Below are 26,713 nucleotides of genomic sequence, written 5' to 3'. Positions count from 1 at the left end.
AAGCAGAAAGGGACCGTTGGTGTAACTGTCAAGATACATTTGGTTGTATAATACAGGTATTCTGGCAGACAAGATGGAGTGGTCTTGTTAGACCACACCTGCAGAAGACCCCCAGATAGTTTGCATGGCTCAGGATATTCTGAAGGGCCAATTGCCAAGAGCAGTACAGATCCAGGTTTCAAAAGAGAAGTTTCAACTCCAGGCAGTAGGGTGCCTTTAAACCCAGTACTCGGGAGGCAGAGGCAGGAGATCTCTGTCAATTCGAGGCCATCCTGGTCTACAGAGAGAGAGTCCCCGGACAGCCAGAACTGAACTGCACAGAAAAAAAAAAAAAAACTCTCTGCAAAAGAGAGAGAAGTTTCAGATAGCCCAGGAACTAAAGGCAGACTAAAGATTTTCCTCATAATCACATCCTAGGGAAATTTTCACTTATAATTAGAAAGGCAAGGGAGTAAAGAGCATTTGCTCGCAGTGTCCTTGTTTCAAATACTGTGTGCATAGAGCACAGAGGACATAAGAACCCAAGCTGAAAACTGGAGAAAAGGAAATCGATAGATACTGGAGGAAATCAGTTGCCCTTATCTTGCCTGTCTCTGATAATGAATGTGTTTCCTCTGCTCCTTCCTCACTGCTCCTGGCTTCTCTGGAGAACTGCAAAGAGTTTGCTGGGCTTCGTTTGGTCTTCACAAAACTCGGGTAGTCACATCTTCATAACGACCCTCCCATGTGAAGAAGAGAGCTTTTTGTAATAGTGCTAAACATTGTGTGTATAATTACAATGTGTTTTCCTTCGGATCTGGCACCAAACTCAGTGTAAAGCCAAGTAAGTTATACTTATCCACCCATTATGCTAAATTCCTCCCCTAGATCTGATATTTGCTTTGAGGTCTTTTTATTTATTTATGTTTTATTTTTATCACTCATTCCTTGTCCCCGAATCTCTTGAGCAGATTTAAAAAATATATACAGTAGCCAAAGTCCATGATTTCATAAACATTCTGAAAGAGACAACTATGTTCTTGGCATCCTTGATAAGGAAAACCCCCAATGTAAGGGAAACTACTGCTTTTACTAATTAACACACAAAAAAAAGTTGGGCCTAATTTAAAGTACCTCTGAGTACCTAGGATTTCAGAAAGCAGATATGGCATAGTATATGCATTCATAAAATATCCCATAACTAACATTTATTGAACCTTTGCTATATACAAAACTGTAAAAAATTTCCCTTGCACTTTATCTCATTAATCCCCCCTGATGGCCCTCTGGGGCAGATATTATCCCACCTTTAAAGGAAAAGGTGAAATAAGTTACCAATGGTTCCGAGAAGATGGAGGAACACGCTAGACCAGGGGGCAGGCCTGAACGTCAGCACAGCTAACTCTCATCACCGGGGTCTTGCTGAGGTTTGCACAGGATGAAGTGGCCTGTGGTTCTGATAACCACAAGCTCGATGTTGGGACAGGAATCATAATGACTGTAAGAGCAGTGAGTGAGATGGGAGAACCCAGAATGCTCTGAAACAGAATGGTGAACACATGCACAAGCAATTTCACTTGGGAGGTATGTTTAATTACCAATAATCAAATTAAAACTTCATCCTCCCTTTGGGTTAGAGCCCTAGCCTTTCTACCCTCTTTCTTCCCACCCCACCTTCCTCAGCATGGATTTCCCTCTTAGGGAAGCCTTTACAGTGATGTATTTGATGATGACGAAATCAGATAAAAAGTGCGAAAGGCTGTCTCTCCTATTTGAAGAACTGCTATATATATATAATGGAAGCAGTAGGTGAAAATGTGTCCCAGCTTCCCATAGAAGCTTCTGACCAGGAGGTGCTATGGGACAGGCAGGCAACTCTGGAGCGACCCCTTTGAGATCTTTACTCTGGGTCCTCAGAGCCAAAGCACAGGACATTGTAATGGAAGAGATTTCTGTGACATTTTAGACATTGGACCAGGTTAGCTCTGCTGTTCTGTCAACTCTAAGTGCTACGGTCCCATGGCCCTAGCATAGACGATAACAGGATGGGGCTACCTTTTTCTTCTATTTTTAATATTCTGATAGCCCAGAAATGGGTCATCAATTTGTTCACAAGCTGAAGCCTACAGAGATTTTTATACTTAAAAGAGAACAAAGCATTATTTTTTGGTGCAGTAAATGGGGAAAGAAGAGGTAGAAGGAATGAGAGAGAGAGAGAAAGAGAGAGATGAAGAGAGAAAAAAAATGCCTTGAAGAGGACCAGAGATTGAACGAGGGAAGTGGGGTGATTTTACCAAGGACAGAGCTGATCTATCAGGTGTTTTCATAAGTTCAGCTTTGGAATAGGATCCAAGCATAATGTCAGTCCTAGTAACTGAAGCAGCCTTTTAGACTGGGAAAGAAGACCAGGGGAGCGAAGGTCCTTCCAATTTAAACACTCTCAAAAGGCTGTGTAATTGCTTTCTGATAGGAGAGGATTCTGACGGTAGAAAGACTATTGTTAGCACAGATCATTTGTCCCTTAAGATGCAGCCTCCGAAGGCTGACTGTCCACTGTGGGCCGCTGGCTGATTAGGACTGCTCACAGGGGTTAGAAGAGAATTCTCAGCCCCGTACTGCCAAGCCAAGGAGAGAGGACGGGGAACACTAGGAACAGGTTTACGTAAAGGGGGCCAGCACTGTGTAGACAGAGGCTCAGCCTTGGGGAAGCTGTACTTCGGGATGGGAACTCGGTTGACCGTTGTGCCTGGTGAGTAGGTTCCTGTCTACTCCAGGGAAGCATTTCTGTGAAGAAACTTAAAAGGGCAACAAATTAATCCCATTATTCTCAAAAACAAGGAAATGGGAGCATTTCTTTGCAGCACCCCACCCCACCCTCAGGCAGCCTGGTGTGATAAAGCAGACGAAAGGGCCAAGACAGCCCAATGTCCCTGTTAGGAGCCCGTGAATCTGAGGAGAACAGCACTTCCTACCAGAGGGGAGATAAGAAATCAGTTGTACTATAAAGGTTTGAAGTATCCCAAAATTCTGGACCATGACCAACATTTGAAAAAGGCTGAAACCAACAACCAGAACAGACAAGCCAAAGTGGAGAGCCTGAGACCCTATTGACTACTGTCTGTGGACAAAGACCTCTGTGTGGTACTCTGTAAATCCCCCCAAGACACTTCCTCACCGCCTTCCCTGGCCCTAGCTTCACCAACAGATGGTCTCTAGGGGAATTAGAGTAAGTCTGGACGTAAACTTTAAGGAAGGCAAGTAAAGCCCAAGTCGCGGTGCTCAGTAGACCCAGGACTGAAGTCTCCCTCCTCTTTAAAGACTTCCTTGGGCAACAAATGAAATGGAGACACTCAGTTAGGAAGGTCATTTCCATTCCAGCTTGTCTCCAAAAGTTCCAGAGCCCTTTGGGTCCTTTGTGTGGTAAACAGAGTCAAATGGGCTCCTGAATGAGGTTCTGATTCAGACCTGTTACCCTTGAATACTGAGGTCTAAATGGACAAGGCTGAAAAATAATCAAATACATAAGCAGGACAGTTTAAATGTGTGCCCACTTACAGCCATTCTAAGTCTATATAAAGTACATACAGTAGAGAAGACGGGTTTACCCTGAACGCTGAAAGCCCTCCATCTTTTCAAGCATAGGACTGTCCTTTGCCTAGTGTCTGCTGAGCACGTTTTTGCTGGGCCTCAGATCACTGTGTGACTAACAGCGTAGGGAGTAAGCTAACTTTTGGAAGAGGAACCAGAGTGCTAATCAGGCCGGGTGAGTACTTGGGGTACTTGGACCTGAACCACAGCTTTATTCCCAAACTTGGAAGAGGAGTCATCAACTTTTAAGTGAAGTGTGATAGTTTGGCCCAAATTAATCTTGGGTTAAACTTGGCTTCAAAATGTTTAGTGTTTCTGTTATGTAAGTGTGCATAAATGGGTGGATAAATTCAGTAAAGAGATGGGATATTGCTATCTTGATGTGTTCTGGGATCAGGTTTCCTGAAAGCCTATCTCACTGGCCCAAGAAGCACAGAAAAGAAGAAGGGGCGATTCTTCTGCTCAGAGTGGTTAAATGATCCCAACATTCTCACAATGGCAGGGCTAAGGGCCCAATTTTCTAAGGTTCAATATATTGCTGTCTGTCCCCAGCTGTAGCCTCTATAACCATCATTCTGATTTATCTCCTCTGGCTCTCATTTTTCCCAATTATCGTAACTGAAATATTGGTAACCCTTATCTCCTGGCTCAGAGAAGGTGTGTAAGGATTAAAAAGACAGTGTGCTATGAAAAGGATTTGGACTAGAGGGGATTTCATTGTATTTATTTTCTTGGGGAGGGGGACTCTTTATTAGATTGGAAGGGGGGATAAGACAGAAACAGTACTCAAGAGGCAAGATGCCAGGATCAATACATGAACGTGCATACCATAATTATTAAGGCATTCAGCTAGGAAACCAGCAGCAAAGCCAGCCCATCCTTTTGTAACGGTGCCTCCATGAGATCTGTCGAGATCTCTAAGCTCTGGTTCTTGTGTAACAGGGACTTCGTGACTCCAACCCTGTCTGCCTTAGAGGACGCCACGGGACTGAGAGGAGATCATGTTTGAAATGTCCTTGGGAAGTCTGAGTAGCCAGATGAGCTGTGATTTTAAAGTTATGGTTTTGTGCAAACTTCTATCTGGGGGTGAGAGTGAACAAGTTTGATGGACTTTGGCTATGGCTGAGAGAGGCGTAGATTTGGAAATAAGGAGATACTTTCCAGTTATGATGGCAGAGGGGATCATAAGAATTAGTGACCAAAGGCTTCTCTGGAGATGGTCAGAACCTGCAATCACTTAGCAGATAAGTATGCATCTGGGAGCGTGTGCTAAGTGATTCCAAGGGTGCCCTTCCATTTGAAAGAGCATGGGAGTTTAATGTTTCTCCTGAATGTAACAAAATACATGCTTAGTATAGGATTATATCTAAGCCAAGCAAAAGAACCCTGGGAGGTCTCAGGCTCGGCACCACTTGGTTTTCGTGGTAGAGGAGAGCACTGTGACATCTTCAAGTGGCCAGAAGCCAGTTTTTGGAAGGGGGTCGGTGTTAAAGGTGTACATGTGTAAGTATTTCTGTGGACTCTGAACTGGATTCACTTTGAGACAAGTGGCCAGCTTTTTGGACATGTAAGCGGCCTATCACGTGTCTCCATTCATCCAGATTTCACAGGAAGGAAGGTGCTCTCTTGTGCCTAGAGAAGCAAGCAATAGCTAGCTTCCATTGTTTGCAAGCATAACAGGGAAGCAGAGTGCAAGACACTCCTAGGCCCAGGAGCCAACCCCAGTGCCAGTCAGAGGAAGCTTTTCTGAAATGCCACCTTCTCTTCCACCTGGTGTCATCTTGTGAATACAAAGCCCTAAATGTCTCTCAGTTGTCGAGGGCAGCCTGACAAGCCATCAGACGCACCGTTACCTCGCTGCCCTCTGGCCTGTTAGCCCCACCCGATTTTAATGCATGCCGTTTCACCACCTGACCTCATAAATCTATATATTTGTTGATTCTTCCTTCACCCCAGATGTTACTGTCGCGTGGGATAGTGACTGCTTCTCATTGTTTCCTCAGTGTCTAGTGTAAGTTACTGTGTGAGCTAAGATCCAGCCACCAAGCTGCGTTTCACACTTGGAAATTGTAGTTTTGTCACTGCGTATCCACTGAAAGCTCAAGATCCTGGCCAACGGCAAGGACAGAGGATGATTTCTATTGAGTATAGTTGTATACATGGTGAGGGTGGGGAGGGAGGAAGTGAGGAATTTGCAGGGCCCTGTTTCACTGTGCCTACCAGGGAGGCAGAGCGTTGATATTTGGAAAGGGAACCATGGTATCGGTCAGTGCCAGTAAGTACCTGCCAGCTGTTGATTGCCATGCCTGTCCTCATCTTACACCTGTAGCACACAGGTGACTGCATGCCTTCTTAACAGTTAGGTAAAGTAGAATTGGGATTTAATGAGGAAAAGAATTAATTTCTATTAATGGATCCAGTCCTCCATCTCTTATATTGTAACTATATGTTCATAATTACTTTAATAACGTAAAGTGATAAAAGAAAAATTACTAGAGGGATCTATGCAATTTGCTAAGCACTGGTTTAAAAAAAATGAAAGTATATACAGGTGTTGGTGCCTAGGTTACAATGGGGATGAGAAGCGACAGCCTTTGGCTAGAATTTTTTTTAAAAAAGTCTATTTGGTGAAATTTTACAAATCTTTTTAAAAGCAGTGCTGGAGAGTACCAGCTGGTCTGGGCTTTCTGCTACATCTATGGTACTACTGTTATTGAGCCCTTAAAAGAGGCTTTCACGGACTTAATTCCGAGGCTTAGGCTTTATTCCAGTAATCAAAAATGGGGAATCCCCAGCAGAGCTCCCACGAGGGAGGAGATCTGCATGCTGATCACATTAATCTGTGATCACAGCAGACTGGGCATTTTTGTCAGACAGCACAGGCCCACGATTCAGAGCATCTTCATTCTGGAGACACGACGTCACTAAAGAGACGCTTAATGTGGCTGCTGAGATCACTGAACTTGCCGCAGTATTCGTGAGACACAAGTGTCAAAGAATTTAATGGTTCATGCAGATAAGTGCATTGCTGGTATAGGAAAACTGTTAAAAGGAGAGCACAGAACTGGCTGTGAACAAAACAAGTCATGTAGGTTCTGTAGAAATAACAGCTCAGGGAGCTCATCCTGAAGAAGGAGCAGCTTAGCTAAACACATCCGGGTCCTCTAAATCTGCTTTGACTAGTGTGTTGGACCAGTTTTATCTGTAAAAAGAAAGTATTTAACAACACCTCATGAGTGATTATAAAGATAAGTTAAGGTATGTGAAAATATTTTATAGATTCTAAAGTGCTACCCACATATAAAATATGTGTCTGTAGAACAGAAAAAAAAATATTAAAAGCTGGGTCAGACAGGAAAACTCTTTCAAGATGAAGAGACGGTATGAGTTCTTAGTGAAGGGGCTGGTTCCTTGTGGCTCTGTCGCTGTGGGCACTAGTTAAAAACACTCTCTCTTTCATGGGAGTGTGACAGAAAGCTGCTCTGATGGGAGCGGCAAGGGAAAGGAGCCATTTTGTAAAGGCCTTCCTTACAGTGTGGCTTCTGGGTCTTACCAGAGTTTTGGAACTGGGACAAAACTCCGAGTCATCCCAAGTGAGTCCAGTGTCTGAATCGTTCCTCCTCCCTCGAGTCATCTTCCCTGAGATGGCTGGGGCATCTGGGGCGAGTAGTGGGATGCAGTGGGCCTTCCCTTTCTTGGTCACTTTTGGGAGATTTAAGCAAAGGCGCTTATAGCATCCTTCATCCATCCCTCAACGTTTTAATAGTGTTGTTCCGCCCGCAGTCTTCTCTAACAGGAAAGAAAGCGCAGCCCTTGCCCGTGAGGCCGAATGTTAAACAGCAGACTCACACAGCCGAAGCAGGGAACTGGGGTCTGCCTGTTTTTAACAAATGTGAAGCGTGGTGCTGTGTGCTCAGGGGGTCAGTTGACTTTGACAGCAGAAGGCGGCTTGAGGAAGCCCCTGGCTTGCAGGATGAGTTGACCGGGGTGGAGGTCACTTTAACTTATAGTCTCCTGGATCCCACTTCATGGAGTTGTCAGCTGATTGGCGCCAAAGTTGGGGAGGCGCTGTGGCAGGAATCTGAAAACCTAACTGTGTGGAGAGGGGAAAAGGGTTCAATACATCAGTTGGATAAACAGAGCTGAAAACTGGGAGTTTCTCGTGGCCATAGATCCAGAGATGTGAGCAGAAAACAACTTCGTTTTTAAACCTGGAGCCACAAATGCCCCCAGTTTAAGTTAAATGACTGTGGCGTGTAAAAGACAGCTGAGGCATAGCCTGTTTGTAGATGAAAAGCTACAGCTCTGGGTCTGGGTGTATGCGCTCGTGGGTGGGTGGGTGTGTGCGCTCAGGAGTTTTTGACTGGCTAAGAAGCACTGTGGAACAACTGGAGGCTATAATTTGGCCTTTGGGAGTGGGACTAGATTGCTTGTCAGCCTTGGTAAGTGAGTAAGAAAGAAATAATGGGAAGGCTGAGGGTCAACCGTCTTTACCATCCAAGGAATGGCTCCGTAATGGAGGACAAGCTTGGGGGAGGGGGGAGTCACTGTCACCAGAGTCCCACTAGTGCTAGCAAAAAATGCTGGGTGTGCACGCACACACAACCCCACACTACAAAGAACGAGGGGAGTCTCGTGAGATGCGAGTCCTCTGCTAAAATATCGTGTAGATCCAAAATATCTGAATGCTTATTGGCAGTGGCAGTAGTCTAGCCTGCTGGGCCTTTGGTCACCTGCTCCTCGTTTATTAAACAGGATAATAGTGTCCGAGGTCACAGTCCTAGTGAGGTGATGCAATGTGCATAGATTGTTAAGCCTCTTGGCATATCATACGTTTTCCATAAAGATGAACTTTCTTTCTCCTTCCAAACTATCTATCATGGGCTGGAAAGCCCTGCGCTGCAGGCCGTTTTTGTGTAGAGGTTTGCTACTGTGTGACTTCAGGATACGGCAAACTCACTTTTGGAAAGGGCACTATGCTCCTAGTCGCTGCAGGTAAATGCTTCCCCCGTCTCGGCTTTGCCTCCGTTGTCTGGGTTAAGGTCTCTGCACCTTCTCACTGTGTTTTGCCCCGCGAACTGCGTCATCCCTGTTCTATCGTCTGACAACCAGTGAATTTAAGGCTGTCGCTTCCTGGGCTCCTCTTTTAAACAAGAAAGTAAAAGGAAAGCTGTAAATAACAGTAGAACTAATTCACTAGAATGGGATGGAGTCCAGACGAAAACCCTAGCTAATCAGGGAAAAGTCCTTTCTCTAGAGATGACCTAGCTTCCTGTGTAAAGTCCATACCGTGTGTTCTTTCCCTCGGACACCCTTCAGACTCCTCGTACCTTCTGTGTTGCAAATTTAGCTGAACAGCCGTGGTCTGCACCACATAAAGCTGTAGAAACTCATCGCTGCAAAGACATGCTGTTAAAAGTGAAGGATGACAAGAGCCAAGGTTCTTTAGGCCCCTTGCCATATCTAACATGGCTCCTTTACAAAGTCTTTGATAGTGTTTGTTTAATTGAAACTGAGAAGCCAAAAATATCAGAATTTCCAGGCCGGGGGGGAGGGCATGTTTCAAATGGCACAGGGTATTCAAAGATGTAGAACAGGGCCACTGGGGCAGGGGGACATTAGGCTGGGAATCAAGAAGACCCACACGCTGCTCTCTGCTACCGACTAGCAATGAAACTCACAGCATCCTTCTTGTCTTGGAGATTTTCTCTCTCTCTCTCTCTCTCTCTCTCTCTCTCTCTCTCTCTCTCTCTCTCATTTTTAAATTTGGACTTGGGCTTTCTTTCCACCAACACTCTATGAATTTGCCACATTTGAGGATGGAAAGCAAGAACTTTTTCTTCCTATGAATAAGTCAAGTAGTTTTCCCAGTCACTAGTGTAAGTGAGGAGAGGGGTGACATGAAAACTGTTTACTGTGAGGCCTCAGACACTGTGGGAGCTGGGAAGGAGCGAATGCACTCACCTTTGGAAGGGGAACCCTGCTACGAGTGGACCTGAGTAAGCGTGGGGGCCTGTCCTAACCCAATGTGTTCAGTGAATGCATGAGACAGTTAATAGTAGACAGGATGTGATTTTTGCCATTGGATCTTATTTTTAATTAATTATAACCAAATGCTGACGTATTAACATGGTGGTATTATTTTAAGAACGATGTGAACATACTTCCTCTGAGGTAGAATTTAGTGTTCCATTAAGACTCTTCCCAAGAATTGAGGCTTACGGAAGCTCTGTCTGACATTGGAGTTTTAACCTGAGAATTTTGCTGAAGTGGAGTTGACTGGGCAGAGGCAGCTGAAAGAGCAGAAAATTACATGCCCGCTATCTAATAGACCTTTTCTGCTTCCGCTGCCATTGAGGATGTCCAAGGTCCTCTTAGCTGTGCCCCAAATAAGCTAAGCCAAATTCACTCCAAAGACTAAGGGTCCTCTTACACAAACCGTTGTCCTCACAGAGCCAGTGAGGTACAGACGAAGGGCCCTGGGGATTCTAGTTTCAGACAAGAAGCTAAACTTGATTCGGCACCAACGTGATATGTGATATTGAACAAATCATTGCACCTCTATGAGCCTCAGAGCACCCCAGGAGATGATGGGAACAGACATCTGTGGTTTAGAAGCTCCCTCCTTTGTGTTCCTAGAGCTCATACAGTTCAAGAGTATGGATTTGGGACTATTTCAGGGAAAGATTCTGGGGCTGGGGGGGAGCATATTCTGTAACCTTAATGAAATAGCCTCGCTAATCAAAAATCTAACCAAGCATATTAATAACTGGCCTGTGAGCTGCCTTAGGAGGTAAAATACTTGATACACAAGCCTGATGATGAAAGTTCAATCCCCAGAACGCATACATATCATCATCATCACCATCATCATCATTATCATCATCATCAATCAAGGGAAAAGGGATGATAATAACAACAGACACATCAGGGCCTATGGTGTGTGGCTATTGTGTGAGATACAGTACTGAGTATAGAGGCCTGTAGAGGAGAGGGCAGTATTTTTATCTTACGGGGGTCAGGGGGTGGGGCTAGGATGAGGCTCAGAGAAGCTATTGCCCAAAATTCTATGGCTAGTTATCTGAAAAACCTAAATTCAAACCTGGTCAACCTGTCTGATCTCAAGCCCTGTTCTTTCTACATCATGTTTCACAGGCTCTGCTGTGATTCACTTAGAAATTAGGAATAATGCCAACCAGAGAGTAGGAAAATACGTGGAGTTTAGCTTTTCCATCCTTAGATGTTGCCATGCGTTAGAGATTCAGGAAGTCTTGATCTGGATGCCCCCATTCTGAAGGATTCTTTCCCCTCCATCACACAGCAGAGCACAGTGCTGGTCGGCGGGCACACTCAGGTCTGTGGGAAGGAGGAGGAAGGCAGCAACCGATGCTCTCATGCTGCCCCCAACCCCCACCTTCCCTCACTATTCCTTGTGTCTTCCCCAGGCAAAGCAGCCACTGGTTAACTGTCTGCAAGTGCCTGGCTGTGGGTTACAGGAAAAGATGCACATTGGATGCTACTAGATCAGAGACCACTCAGCTCCTGTTTTAGAGACCATCTAATTCGGAACTTATTTTCTTCTTAAAAGTCAATTAAGATCCAGAAGGGTTACTTTAATAATCCAATATTATTAAAAAAAACAAAAACAAAAACAAAAAAAAAAAAACACCTCGAAGCTGCCACCTGGCAGGCCCCGTGGCCATATTCCATGACCACTGTTGAATGAATGGCCATCTTGCAGGTTCAGTGCAGGATCCATTTGTAACCAGAAAACATACAAAGCATTTTACTGAAGGTTTATCGTGGGCTTCCCAGGACTATGCCCAGCTGTGTTGTGAAAGTGGCAAGTAGAGGAAATAGCACATTTTGTCACAGGACAAATCACTGTGAGCAACAGCGGCTTCAAACTTATCTTTGGCACAGGAACGAGACTGTCGGTTGATCCAAGTGAGTGAGTAACCTGACTTACATTACGGTGGGGGGGACTCCTGTTTTCATTTGTTTCTTTCTTCTTCTTTTGAAGGGAGATAAGGGGGTACCTGTGGCTTTGAGTGCTGTCTAAATAAGAAAATAAGTAGACACCAGTGTTCCATCACATGCAGTATACCTGGAAACAGCTATAATAAACAGGAACGTGGCACTAGAGAAAGCCACCGTAGGTCCTGTCTAGGAGGGAACTCTAATTGTATGAGTAGCTTTCAGACTGAAGAGTAGGAAGAGCTTTTTACGGGGCCTGCTGTATACCAAGCAGACTCTCCTATTGGGTTCTGCCTTATTTCTTCTCATCTTCCAGTAGTCTTGGGAATACGAAGGTTAAAATGACAAGCCTCACACCACGTGGAATAAGCACACGGGCCCCGGAATACTCAGTGACACTGTATGGAATCATGTCACAGTGAGCGCTGAAGGTTTTGTTTGTTTTGTTTTGTTTTGTTTTTTGTATTTGCAGCTGTTATGCTGGTGTGTATGTGATCAGCTATGTTGTTGTGATCACAGCAACGCTGCTGACTTAGAGTATACATTACTGCTACGTTATCCTTTTTACCCACTAAAAAGAATCACTGTCAAGGTACTGCAGAGATGGGAGATGTGGCGTTTGTTTCCTCTGAGCTTCTTCTAATTTGCTCCTTCAGTTCCCAACCCCGCACAGCATCTACACGGAACTCGAAGAGCTCTGGTGTGCGTGGTCCCCTTATTAGCTCTCTCAGGGATGCTTCCTTGGTTTTTCCTTGACTAAGCACTTAGATTTTGCAACTAGAGTATACTTAGCTTTTAACTTCTGTCAAAACTGGCCGCTTTGCCCCAATAATAATGTTCAGTAAAAGCCAGTTCAACGTAGTAAATGATTACTGAGCATCACCAACAAACCAAGGACCATAGTTGACTTAGAAACAAAGAAAGAAACTGACATATGCTCTCTGACCTCAAGAGCTTCAGTCTCGGAGTATGGTGGCACACACCTTTGATCTCAATGCTTGGGACGCTGAGGCAGGCTGAGCTCTCAGGGTTCAAGGCAAGCTTTTACTACAGTGAGTTCCAGGCCAACCAGAGCTACATAGTGACACTCTGTCTCAAAATGAATAAATAAATAAAAATAAGTAAGTAAAAGAAAAAAAAATCCCCTCAGTCTTATTAGCAAATTGGGGTGGAGAGAGGCAGGGATAATAGTAGACTCTTTATCCAGAAGACAGACAGGACTGTACCCCACTTTTCCGGGGGAGGGATTCAAGTCTGTTCTGTACTAACATGTCAGACTTTTTGAGGACAAAAAAAAAAAAAAACTTTTTAAAAATCCCATCAGCAATTAATATCTAGAGTGAGCTGAGGGCAGAAACAGGAATGAGTCATGCCTGAGTCACCCAAGGCTCTTGCTCATTCCCAGAGAGAGCATGGCAGCTCTGAGTCACGCCCTGGCGTGTTCTTAGCATGTGCCCCAATTCAGTAGGCTGGGTGTACTCTTGGTTCTGATCTTCCTGCAAAGTGAAAAATAATTCTTGCGTCTATGCACAAGAAAGTAGTGCCTTCCGCACATGTGTAGTAGATAAGGGTGAGACAATGGTCGCCTGTTCCCTCTTTAGAAAATCTCACACCATGTAAGAAGCAGAGTGTTTCACGGGTTGTTGTTGTTGTTGTTTTTAAGACTCTCCTTTCCCAGATGAGGAAGAAAAGTGATGCTCATTGGTGGTTATGAGGAGGGAAATGGAGGTCATAGATGTCAATGAGGGATAGCACCTTTTGAGTCTTCATACCACCCATTACAGGAAATACTCCAAGATGACCTGTTCCTGGGTGTGTGTCCTCCATGAGAGTGTAGAGGCTGCTCTACCTCTTTGATCTCATTTTTGTGAAGTGCTTACGCAGAGTGGGCCTCTGCAAACAGCAGGCTTACCTTTGGAAAGGGAACCCAAGTGGTGGTGATACCAAGTAAGTGATCCAGGATGCTTCTCCACAAAAGGCCCTCTGCTATACCTCCCTTCACCTCTCCTCACCATGGTGCTGGGCCACTCCTTCTCCTGACTCCAGGGCAGCAGAGACAGGGGATTTCTCACAAAGAAGGTTCTCAGATGGTCCTAAGCTTCTACTAGCCCTGTTTCCTCCTACCCTCTCTACCCTGTATCTCCACTGGCCACACTCCAATTTTCTTTATAAAGCTTCCCCTCTACCATTCCTTAAGGCTTGTGGATCACTAGAAAGGGACCTTGGGGACACCTGGCTCCAGTGGGTGTTTGAGACAGCCTGAGGTGCAGTCAATGCAGAGTAGTGTCAGGCCCCTGCTCCTTACTATCACCCGAGCTCAGAAGAGCCATACAGCTCTTTACTAACAATTGTCAACCTCAGAGATCAGTAGTGAACCAGCCACATGCAAGGGCCAAAGATGGCCCTACGCTGTAGCCTGGGCTGTTGACTTCTGTGAGCTTTTCCATCTCAGCAGGAGCTCCATGTCCTCTTGTCTTTTCAATGGTTGCAACTTTTTTTCTCTGCAGACCTAGGACTTCATAGCAACAAGGTCTGTCTGAATGAGGGTAACTGGAAATAAAGAAAATCAGATGGCCTTGGGTGCTAGCTCCAGGCTGTCAAGAGGACAGGCTAAACGCCCAAGTCACACACAGGGCAGGGCAGGGCATCAATCTTGTAGAATCCTGCTCAGATAGGGTTTTGCAATGCTAGGGGCTCTCACGTGGTGGGAAGGCCAGGAATGAAAAGCATCAGAGTATAAAAAGGGAAACCAGAGAAGAGTGAAGAGAGCTTCGGACAGAAGCTGATGAGGTGCTTCAGCACAGCCTGTGTCCCCAGTCTCAGAGCACGTTGAGAAGCCCTTGCATCTGGAAAAACAGAGATGGAGTCAGACCAGACCATCTGACCCACAGGCGAGGTGGTTGACAGTAGTGGTATTAGGGAGTTCCTGCTTCTATCCTAACAAGAAAATGATAGGTTTGTGGTGTAACTGGGTGGAGGGATGAAGAACTCTTTGGTATCCATCCTTGGTGCCCATCCCTCCCACTAGGCACCAGGACTCAGGGCTCTCTTACAAACATAGGAATGTGGCCAGTTCCCCTGGATTGCTGCTCCAACACAGCAGGACCAATGGCAAAGGGAGGTCACAGGAGATAGGTTTCATCAAAGGCTTTCCTCAATGTGTACCTCAGGAGGAAGCTACAGACTTACATTTGGAAGAGGGAGCAGCCTCGTTGTCCATCCATGTGAGTACTGCGAAAGCAAACATGGCAGAATCGTTGTGAACAGACTGTGTTGGAGAAGGGCGTCCTACAGAGAGAGAGTAGGGTGGTCTGCACTCGTTTACAGAGTCCTCTGCTGAGCAGTAGTAACTGTCGGTGTGTCGGGTTTAATGAGGCTGTACTGAATAATAGATAAGGGTTCTACTTCAAAGGACAAATAATCCGAATTTTGAGAAAAGAGGTTTTACTCTTGTCAGGTTTCTGAAGACCTTTTCTTCATGGCAGGCAGAGCCTACCCTACTGCTCCCTCTCAGTCTGAGAAACTCAACATCTCCTGTCCACTCAATGAGATCTTTTCCCCTAAATCACAGCATCCCGGACAGGATGCTGAGGAACTCTGGACAAGAATGGGTCTTCTCTGGCTTCAGGGAGCATCCGTTTCCACATGTAAAGCACTGATAAGATTATTATTATTATGATGATTATTATTATCATCATCATCATCATCATCATTAGCCACTGCTTACAACATGCCTGACATGACAGTGACTGGGCTCTGTCCTTCTTAGGCCAGTGCAGTCATCCATCCTAATGACAGGTAATCTACATGAGGCCCATTTTATAGATAAGGAAACAGAGACTTGGGGTTAGCAAGTTGCCCAAGATCAAACAGCTCAGAAAAACACAACGGAAGTTGAGCTAAATCTGCTTGACTATAGGATTTGTTATTAATCATACCACTGCCCAATTGCCACCACCCCACCTGGACTGTATGAAGAAAGACCTCACACCTCAAAGGCCACCTGGGTGTAAATTTTTTCTTCCCCAAGTGAGGAGGTTTGGTCCAACCTTGTACATCCTGACCCTATGGCCATGGTAGCCCATGGCATAGTGACTCAGCATTTCTGGAGGCCTAAGTATAGCCACCACACTGTGTTAGCAAGATAAAAGTACATTAGAGAGAAAAACAGAGACATTAAGAGAGCATTCATTGGGTATTAACCTACAAAGACAAGGCAATTAATATTAACACCTTGAAGTACAGGCCACATAAAAGTTCTGTTCCCTGAGAGACTCTGAGGGGTCACGGCTATGGCCCAGCCAGAGCGCAGGTATTTGCACTATGTTGTTGCATGGTGGGGGCACAGGTCGTGGGCCAGCTTATTTTCGGGAGTGGAACAAGACTCCAAGTCTATCCAAGTAAGCGCTTGACCTTAGAAAGTCCCTCTGTTTTCCTACATGATGAATCAGGGATTCCTGAACTAATTTTGTGTGTTTCCTCATAAGACTTAGTTGATTCAAATTCTGAGTTCCCAGCCACTGACTTAATGGCGTGTTTTCTAAGGTCGTTGCCAAGAGGGAATTAACCTTTGCATCCTTACAGGGGTAGACTCTTTTGTGGATTCTAGATCTTTATCAGAGAAGAAACTGTGACTAAGTGTAACAAAAGATTTATTCTTATTTTTGTTACCATTGAATTTCGTAAAAGATGATGGATGTGAGGAAGGAAGGGAGGGAAGCCAGCAGAGTCTAAAATCTCATGTCTAAACAGGGTTATGCCCAGGATTACCCAGACTCTAGGGAGAAACAAAGGAGCTGCAATGAGTACGAAGAAAGATATAGCCAACCTTGTATGGGTTGCCTAGTATTTATATCCATTCTCCTGCCATAAGCTCTACAAGGACAGAAGTTTTCCTCTTTCACTCTCACTTTGCTAAACCTCAGCACAACACCCACCATGCAGGTTGTTGGTTACTGGGAATGGTGATCGCCTCCTGGGCCAATGAGATGATTCACTGGGCGAGAGTGCTTGCCCCTGAGTCTATGATCTGAGTTCAAACCCTGGAACCCACATGGTAGAAAATGAGAGGTAACCTCTGAAAGTGACTGTCCTTTGTCCTCCACATGTGACCCCATGACACACGCACACACACTAAACCAAGATTTTTTTTTTTTTTTTCAAAAGAGCCTCTAGAAGAGTTTGGGAAGGCTTTGGTCGTGAGGAAATCACTGTAAAACATGTTGGTTTTGTCATCAGCAGTATTCTCCAACAGAAAAAGCTGTTTGGCCTTTAAAACAGGGAGATTATAGAGTCCACCCACATGGAGTATGGCACAGCACGGAATAGAAATTTACACTGCCTAAGAGGCCAGAATCTCTTTGCCAGTGGGGGAAGCATCCCATCTCTCCAGGGAAGACTCCTCCTCTTGTGTTTGTTTGCTTGTGTGCCTCGCCCAGGGCCAAGGGTCAGTTAACCTAAATTAGAAAGCCCATCCTATTTCTGGAGAACGGGAGTTTAGGGCAAAAGGATAAAAATGTCTGTAATCAGATCACAGCACCAATGAGTTTTAGCAGAACAGGAAGGGATGTGATGATGATGTAATGTGTGTGTGTCCATCTGAGGGACCCCCAGGAAATTAGGATCGGGATTAGAATCATCTTTGAGATGCCCAGCTCCCAGGTGTGCGATAAATTGTGGAAGGGAGCTCAAAAATGCATGCTTGAAAAAGGCTTTCAACTTGACATTGTTCCTCGCAGAGACTGCTGACCTGATGGGGGCGGGGGGCAGGGGGGCAGATGCAGCCTGGCTGCATAGGTTCTCTGCAGTTGTGGAAAGAAAATGAATCTGTTTCATAATGATTAGGAAGAAACAATTAGCACCAGCAAGGCCCCTAATTGTGGCCGCAGGAGTGAATAAAAGAACAAGCAGATTCAGAGCACAGAGAACCTAACAGTTAAAATTAGACTAGCATTTAGAATGGAATTTTAATGTCCTAGAGCTAGAGAAGGCATATCCAAAGACCGAAATAAATACACATATACATATAGGAGATATTAACGAATAGTAACATTAACCTTAAATAGTAAGCTTGAGAAGCTCGGGCTTACTTTATCATAAGATTTCACAGACTTTAAAATGCTAATATGCATTTTCTGTCTTCGGGACTGGAATGCATTGCACACTTCCTAAACTTTCTGGGCTTCATAGTCTCTTTCTCACAGAAATTTAGAAGGACGGAGGCTCTGTGGTGTCCCCACTGAGGGCTCACACTTGTCCACACTGTTCCCAGGCTTAAGGGGTTTGTGGCCCGTGTGACATCAGTCCCTATCATAGAACACCCCAGTAAGAGGCAGAGCGCCTTCCTCGCTCCCTAGCCAGGCAGTGCTCACTATGGATGAGCTGTGGAAACTGTAGTCCGTGCATGCCCTCGGGAACAACAGATGCCATCTTCTCAAGGCCCTCCTGCACCTTAGTTCCAACACTAAGCCTTGCCAGTGTTTCCCGTGTGCTGCCAGTGCGATCTTCTCCCAAGATTCATTTCACACCAGGCTTCGTGACACACACCCATAACCCCAGCGCTCAAGAAATTGAGGCAGGAGGATCATGAGTTCAAAGCCAGCCTTGGGCTACAGAGCAAGACCCTGTCAGAAAAGAAAACAATATGTACTTTAAAAATCATTTTTCAATTAATCCATGGCTCTTCATACTCTTCCAACTTGCTTCTTACATCTTCAAATGTGTTGTAGAAGCTGGAATGGGTACTTACCTTTCAGGAAAGCCCTGCTGGCTCCAGAATGGCTGAGGGAAAGATCTATGGGGATACTCCTGAGAAGAAGGCACTGTGGTGAGACTTCTCTTTCATCAAAGTAAAGCTGACTTGAGGGACATTGATAGACTGAGGCAGGAGGCAAGGGCCCCATCCAGGCTGGTCCAGCTGCAGTTAGAATTCTTGTAAAGCACCCTTCTACTGTGTGTTGTCTGGTAGCTTGAGTAAGCTGACCTTTGGAGCAGGGACCAGAGTGGCTGTGCACCCATGTGAGTATGACCATGCCAGTGACCAGAGCAGAAAGAACTGATGCCTTGTTAGTATAATCTCCAGCAAACTTGGGATGCATAAAATATCATTTCTTATTTCCATAGGCTCTCATTGGTAGCTTAAAATGTCCCTGATTCTCAAACTGATATCAGAAAGGTGCTCAAAGCCAAATGAATAAATGAAAATCTGGACAGAATAATTTACAGAAAAAAAAATTTAAAGAATTGGAAATGCTCGGTGCTTTCAAGAGAAGCTGATAACATCAGCACCAGATAACCTGAACATTCGGGAGATTAGCTAAGTGCCCTTGGGGAGGAAGAGATGGGTTAATGGCAAACACAAATTCTCTTTTATTGCAGCAGGTAGTTAAACTCCTGGGTTAGCTAATGAGTGTGGCTAGGGGACACCAGTTCACAAAGGCTTTTCTCAGAACTGAGTTGAGTCCTAGAACCCTTGCCCAAGGGTAAAAACAGCTGAGCCCTGTGACTGGCCAGTGTGCTACATTTTATAAGTATAGAGAGGAAGATGGATGAGGTGAACCCGGGATGAATTCTGGCTCCACCTTCACCAGCTGTATTAATACTGTTTTCACTTTCAACAACAAAATGGCACCCCACATCATACTGTGAGATACTGCCTACACACAGCAAAAGGCCCTCCACTGGGAGAGAGCTAATACATCCTTGGTGCTATTATCAGGGCTTTGCCAAACCAAGGTTTACATTGCTATAAAAAGAGAGAGCAAGAGCGTCCTTGGTAAATAGAAGTGTAAGAAACAAGAACTCCTGGACAGTTTAGGGAACTATCCTGAGACCCCACTGGACTCTCGCAGGCTGCTGTCAGAAGGCTTCTTCAAAGACCTTACCTGTACTGGGAATTCAGCCCTAGCCCCGAATTAATCTCTGGAGCAGGGACCAAACTAAACAATCTGCCATATACATAGACTGAGGCCAGGGTAGAATTCACAGGTACTTCCTCTTCCTCTCTGTCCAAGACTCAGGCTTGAGTTTGGGTGTTTTCTTACGTAGGATCATGAATGGTTCTAGAAAGGACGCACCCTGCCCAGCACTAAGTGCCGGAGAAACATTATCTTTTCACTGAACCCTTGTCAATCATTAGCAGTTGATAATCTAGATCCTTCAGCTAGAATATGCTGGACCCTGCTGCTCTGAGCAGGGGGTTTTGATCCCACAAGTTCTCCTGGGTTCATGGAAATCCCAGGAGAAACTCACTTCTGTTCTGGGCATCTCAGTAGAACTTGACGGGCGGGAAGGACTCTGTTGTAGAGACAGAATTGCAGTTCGAGACAGCAAAAGGCCTAAGTCTTAGGACTATGATTCTCCACCCCGGGAGACCAGAACTGAGTGGTAGGCAGGTCTTGGAAGCTTCTGTAAAGGTGTCACCTGCAGTGCGAATACCGGAGGACTAAGTGGCAAATTAACATTCGGGAAAGGGACCCAAGTGTCGGTAATATCTGGTGAGTCACCCCAAGCGGCACTATTTGCAGCCCTGTAGGCCAGCACCATTAATCCTCCCCCTGAGATGTCCACTGTGCCTATGGCAGGGTGAGGCTGACAGGGGGGTGTTGTGCTAATTGTTTTACAGAGGTCTGCAAAGGGAGAAGGCCTCACTATCAATCTTACGTATCTGTGTTTCTTCTAGGTCAAACTCATTAAAATATGACTTTAATCATTCAATGGACACTTTTAAATGCCTTCTAAGTAGCTATCACTCTAGATAATGTTAGGCTGAGAAGAAAAGAGCCTAAGATAGATGCCTGACCTGTACCCAAACAGCAAAAAAGTAGCTAAAGCTTCAGAACTCTTGTACATTTAGCAACCTACAAACTATTTTAGTGTCAACAATTGGTGGTGTGTACAAACAGTTTCAGATGGGTTGGGGTTCTGGTAGAAGGTGCCCTAGACAGAGGCTGCTTTCTGTGCTAGAAAAGATTTGTTGAGCCTTGACAGATCGATAAGATCCATGTGGGGAAAAGGGAGGCAGAGTCCCAACAGAGGGGCAACAAGAAAGGAGAGCCAGTCTTGAGATAAACAAGGCAGGCCTTTTGGCCTGTGTAGGTAGCTCTGATAATAAAAATGGACTAAGAGAACAAGACAAAAAAAAAAAGTGCCTTCATAGATAATGAAGATAAGAAATATTAGAACCTTCCAAAAAAAAAAAAACAGAAATTGGGACCAGAGCCAGCCACAAGAAAACTGAGGCTCCCGTTTAGAATGCAGAGCAGATGTGAGGTGAAAGGGATCAGTTCTTTCCATGCAGCCAGGGACTCCCCTTTCCTTCCTCATCAGATTCTAGAGGGTTTGTCTCAGCCCCCAGGGAAGACAATGGGTTGCTGCTTTGTGAGAAGTGGTGTGCAGATAGGTGTGCCATCTTGTCCAAAAAGCCTGTGGTGCTGTTTCTCGATGCTGTCCAAGCCTGGATGGAACCCACATCCATGTCACTAACTCTCATTTCTAGGTTCCCAGTGCTTAGCAACAGAGCACAGATTTAGTAGTGAGGGAGTTTTCCATCCCTGCAGTGACCCCAGAGACCTACATGGCTAACACACTCAGACTTCTGTATTCGTTTTGAATTGTGACAGCAAGTTAGGATCCAGAACCGCTGAACTTGTAGTTGAAAACATTGATCCAGTCTTGCCAAAGTAACCTCTGATGCCGTTAGTGGTCAAATGTGTTTTTCTTGTGAGGTAGGAATAGGACGTTTCTCACCACAGGGCTCTGAGAGACAGAGCCCCAAAGGCCTCCAATTGAAGGTGATTTGTTTCTGATTTTCAGAGGGAGGGGTAAGGTCGCGGTAGATATCTATGGGACTGAAAATGAAAGGGGCTAAACACTAGGACGTTCCTGTGGTGAGCCTTAAATATTTGCCTGAAAGGAGCCAGAGCTCCATGTCTGCCTGTGGTGCCCACCCAGCTCTGCTGCTCCCCAGGCAGTGCCATGCTTCAGGCAGCCCCTTGCCTTGACTCAGCATCCTAGAGCAATGCCACCAGGGCCTGATGTCTTTGGTTTAGGATCCAGCTGGAAGCCTGTATCGCCAAGGCCACCCCGGTTGGCTCAGTGATCAGAGCTGTGGGAGTGAGACCCACAGGGCAGGAAGCTCTGATTCTAGCCCTGCTGGAAACTCTCTCGGTGGTCTGGTGTGTTAAGCCTTCTGGCCAATCTTGCTTCCTCCTCTGAAGGCAGAGGCCGTGGGGGAAATAGTCAGCAAGAGTCCATGTTAAAAAGACGAAATCCCTCTCGGAGAAAAAGTAAAGAATTGTCTCAGCACTGAGGAAGGGCTTCCAGTAGTCCTTGCTTTTCTGGAATAGGAAACAGTATGCTTGGCTTTCTCGGTACTATGTTTTCATGGTGAAGCCCTGGCACATTTGCTCAGTGCTGTGTGTTTTATTAGGTTATTTTTATCTGGAGAAATAGGCATTCGTTTCTAAGAACAGCCTGGCTGGAAAGGGGAGTGAAACAAATTGTCCATCTTACAGGTGAAAACTGAGATTTCAGCCCCTGTTGATTTCATCCAGGCCCTCGGCGGTAAATCGTAGAGTCAGGGCTTGGATGTGGATGTTGCTCAAAGCATGTATCAAAGAGAGAGAGATCACCTGGTGATCTGATAGACTTTCCAACTTAATGTCGAAATACCACACGCCTACCTTCCCACCCAGACCCAGGCTACTGGGGGGAAAGCACTCCAGAGAGACAGCTCTGTCTGTCTTTTACGCTTGTTTTTGTCAAGCCAGAAATAAATGGTTGCCTGAGGTTTTGAAGATCCTGTGAAGGAGAAAAATGACAAGATGCTCTAGTGGGCCAGCCTTTCTGCTTTTCCAGAATGCCAGTCAGGACCTGATGGAGAGGGACTTCCAAGAGCTAGAAGTCTTGGCCAAGACTCTTCACTTGTGCCTCAATTTACCCTAGCCCAAATCTGTCACAAGTAGATGGTTTCTAAGATGCCATTTCTGGTGCAGAGCTTGAGAATAAGACTGGCTAGTCTACAGAGTTCTGCTCTTGCCTGTCACTATTATCTGAGTTCTGACCTGGGTTAGGACAAAAAACTCTTCTAACATCAGTCCTCTTGGCTCACAGATATCCAGGACCCAAAACCTGCTGTGTACCAGCTGAGAGACCCTAAGTCCAAGAACAACACCATTTGCCTGTTCACTGACTTTGGTTCTCAAGCCAATATGCCACAAAGCATGAGTGACGGAGTGTTCAAGTCTAACGGAACTGTGCTGGACATGAAGTCTATGGATTCCAAGAGCAATGGGCTCATCGTCTGGAGCAAACATAATAGTCTCAACTGTAACGCTGACTTCGCAGTGAACGCCTCCTACCCCAGTGCTGGTGAGTACTGCCCGGAGCTGTCTCCTTGCTTCCGGAAGGGCTCAGCTCAGGCCTACAGTGTCTAAAAGCTGCTTTTGGTCATCTCACCTTCATCAGTTGTTAGTAAAGCCACATCCTGTTCCACTGAGGAACAAGGAGCCCTGTCCTAGTAGGCCACGGATGCCCTGGCCCAAAAGCAGACAAGAGAACATGACAGAGGGTATTGGCCCAGCATTAGTCTCAGCATTCAGAGTTCTCACCTTCCTGTCTCTGCTTGAGCCGCTCGCCCTCTCCGTTCTCCCGGGCACAGTTTCCATGCCCTTCCTGGCCCCCTCACCCAGCTGCCTACCCTGATTTCTATGTCTGCCAAGGCTGTGTGAGGACCGAGTCCCAGGTGTTGGAGTGACATAAGTAGTCAGATGATGAGGCTACCCCCTAAGGAGCACCATTCTAATCAAGGAAGACCATCTCTCAGAGAGGGACATGGAAATTATGTCCGGCTGTAATTAATACATGCTTTAACTTGAGCTAAGGATAGAACCACCTCAGAAAAGGGCTCTGAGAACACTATCATGCTACAGCTTAAAGGATAAGAAGCGACAACCCATGCCTAGGCCAGAGAGGACCCGGTCAAAGCCCAGGAAAGGAGAATGCTGGGAATAAAAAAAGAGCTGCAGGAAATGAGTTGGAAGACACAGACGAGGGCCAGACCACAGGTAGAGGCAAGAGGATCAGAAGTTCAAAGTCATCTTCACCCGCACAGCAAGTTCAAGGCCAGCCTGGACTTCCAGAGACCCTGTCTCCAAAAACAACTACATAAAATAATAAAATATAAGGCTGGTTGCTGTGTGGAGAAAAGATTGTAGGTCCAGCAAAAGAAAGAGAATACAAGAGAGTAATGGTGGAAGCCCTACCAGGTGGTGGTAGGGACTCTGATGGCCAATACTACTTGGGTTTCAAAGCTAGAACCATATAGAGATGAAAAGGCAATGAGCATCAAGGAAGGTGGCACAGTATCCAAGTCAATGGGACCATACACTAAGTAAGAGATAACAAAGGATCAAACGTGGGCATCAGAACTTTTTGGAATACATGAAAATATATGGCCCCAGTCACTGTGAACAGGTCTCGCTGCCTTTATTGGACAGTGGACTGAAACCTGCAAAGCTGAGGGACTATCTTGACTTTATGTTCCACGGCATGCAGTATACACTTTGCACAGCCAGTATTTGTTTAAAGAGTGCCCAGAAGCCAGGGTACTGGTCCTATCAGGACCTTCACCCCAGTAGGTACCCCTGGGGAATATGCTGCCCACCCCTCTCCACCCTCATGACCTTTCCCAAAGAATCACAGGAAAGCTGTGGTATATTTGCCTGTGGTAGTCAGCATGCTTTCGACTCTAAGAAGCTTTCTTTGTGTTTCCTTTTAGAAGTTCCCTGTGATGCCAAGTTGATAGAGAAAAGCTTTGAAACAGGTAAGGGGGGGTCTGCCTAACTCAGTGCCATGCTGGGGGAGGGAATGAGTCCATAATAGCCTTTGGTACACAGGGGAGGAGAGAGGGTGGACCTTGGGATAAGAACGGCACTTCCAGTGCTGTTCTGAGCTGCCTCCGGTCTGTCTTGAACCCGGTTAACCTTGTTTTCCATCCTACGTACTTAAGATGTACCTCCAGTTTCACAGGGCCAGTGAGCCTCTCCCAGACCTCTGTGCCTCTCTCATCAGTTCCTCTGTGAGAATAAGTCGGTTTAGTGTCTGGCTGTGGCATCTGTGTGAGTCCGCTCAGAACAGCCCCGCACTAACCATGTCACTCTGAGGACACTGACCTCTACATCTTGGGAAGCTCCTTTCTAGAAAGGCAGTAGGACTCACAGCCTCAGGCAAAGGTCCTGTCTTGGTGCCATCTCATTTCCACATGATTAGGTACTGAGTCATCACTCCTGTGGTTTCACTGAGGGGCCTAGGCCCAGAGGGTTGTGACAACAGGTTCTGAGCAGGTTCTCCAACCCCATCCCTACAGGGCCTCAGAATATGATATAGACTGAGTCCTTTTGGTGGTTTTTATCTTAAAACCCAAAGCCCTTGCCCTGGAGGAATACACAGATAGCTTTACCTTGGGATGTGCAAAGAAGCTCGGAGAAGTGGAGTTGAAGTTACCCACGCCCAGTCTAACCAGCTCTTAGGAAATTCCACAGTGTCATATACATACCCTTAATGCCTTTGACCTCTTGGTTTTACAGATATGAACCTAAACTTTCGAAACCTAACGGTAATGGGACTCCGAATCCTCCTCCTGAAAGTGGCCGGATTTAACCTGCTGATGACGTTGCGGCTGTGGTCCAGTTGAGGTGAGACGGCATCAGAGCTTGGTGAAGGGTTAGAGGTGTGGGTTCCTGGCAAGACCCAGCCCTGAGAGCAAATCTTCCCCATGAAAATTTGTTTTTAACTCCGAAGACTAGACTCACAGAACTTTTCTACCCCTTCCCGTGCAAGCTGCTGCAGCAACAGTGGCCTGACACATGAATCACACACCTTCAGCATTTGGAGTTGAGTCCTGACTCTCCTGAGATGTATGAAGAACAGCACAGATTATCCTCACTTAGAAATGGAGACAGTGAGGCCAACTTGTATCGAGGGCCACAGAGCCCATGAGTAGAGGGGGTCCGACTGTGATGCCCATGTCACCACGTGCCTCTGGCCCTGCCTTTTGGCGTATAAATCCCCTTCTTTGTGTTCTCTCTCCCTCAAAAGCTCTCTCAGCTTCCTCTTCAAAGACACTATATTCATTAGCCCTAAGCCTGGCTAAGAGTCATCATGCCTCCTCCCTGACAAGGTCCCCCAGTCACCTGGCACAGCCCCAAATGAAGTCATTCCTATCCCAGCCCTGAAGGTCCTGGTCCTCAGTAACCAAGCCTGACCTCTGTGCTTCCTCACTCCAGGTTGGCAAGACTGAAAGAGCCCAAACTCCCAAGCTCCTTCCTCTTCATCACCCTTCCCCTCCCTCCTCAAGCAGAAAGGAGCCCTCCCACCTCATGAAGAAGGCTCTCTGTCTGGCTGGCCCCCACTCACAGTCCCACCAACTGGATCTCCCTAGTGTGTGATGAAGATGGCTGGAGAGCTGCTAAGCACTGCTGCGCCCGCTCTGCTCCCTTCCTGCTGCTGGCCGTTCACAGACTCGCCCCCAGCCCCCACGACAGATCCCCAGGGCAGTCGCCTGGACTGCGGCTCCTGGAGAATGTTGCAAAGAACATGTTTTTGTGGGTTTCTCTTTTAAGCATCCATAAAGTAATACACATTACTTTTTCGTCAAAATGTAAAAAAAAAAAAAAAAAAAATTATTTCATTGTCTAGACTCTCCCTGCTACTGTGCATGTATGTGTCTGAACCTCATTGTATATTTTCCTGCTGCCCATGACTTCATTAAAGATGACTCAAAGAAGCAGAAACTGTGATCCTATTGGACTTTATTTCATGTTGCTTATCACTACCTGGGCAGAGAAAAACCAAAGCATGTGTCTATCAAACTGTCCGGGCAGTTACCTCAGCAAACCTCTTGATTCAACCTCTTCTTGGGATGACCTCTTAAAAATTCCACTAAGCAAGCTGAGCCAAGGGCCAGGAAGCTCTTTTTACAAGTTCAAGTCTCTGCTCATGCCATGCCTGTGGCCAAGGTGCTCTGACCTGTAGCTAAAATTTACCAGTCTAGGATGGCAAGTGTCCCCCACTGGCTTCTGCCCTCCAGGGAAACTTTCTTTGCATTCATGCTCAGATTGACTTGCTATGGAAACTGTAGCAAACCTCTGGCTGGGACTTGGCCAAGGAG

General features: G+C 46.0%; 1 protein-coding gene across 1 annotated transcript in view; it reads left to right on the top strand.

Moving 5' to 3' along the window:
- LOC110550052 (T cell receptor alpha chain MC.7.G5-like) overlaps positions 1-26,336 on the top strand; it is a 521,238-nt gene extending 494,902 nt beyond the window's left edge. Inside the window, exons 4-8 of the mRNA XM_060391222.1 lie at positions 11,465-11,514; positions 22,657-22,914; positions 24,323-24,367; positions 25,131-25,238; positions 25,830-26,336. Of these exons, the coding sequence (XP_060247205.1) occupies positions 11,465-11,514; positions 22,657-22,914; positions 24,323-24,367; positions 25,131-25,237 (460 nt within the window). The 3' untranslated portion in view covers position 25,238; positions 25,830-26,336. The remainder of the gene's footprint in view (positions 1-11,464; positions 11,515-22,656; positions 22,915-24,322; positions 24,368-25,130; positions 25,239-25,829) is intronic.
- Positions 26,337-26,713: the final 377 nt, after the last annotated feature.

This window comes from Meriones unguiculatus, chromosome 9 (assembly GCF_030254825.1).
Source record: "Meriones unguiculatus strain TT.TT164.6M chromosome 9, Bangor_MerUng_6.1, whole genome shotgun sequence".
Classification (NCBI taxonomy): domain Eukaryota; kingdom Metazoa; phylum Chordata; class Mammalia; order Rodentia; family Muridae; genus Meriones; species Meriones unguiculatus.
This window is presented reverse-complemented; position numbering and strand designations above follow the sequence as displayed.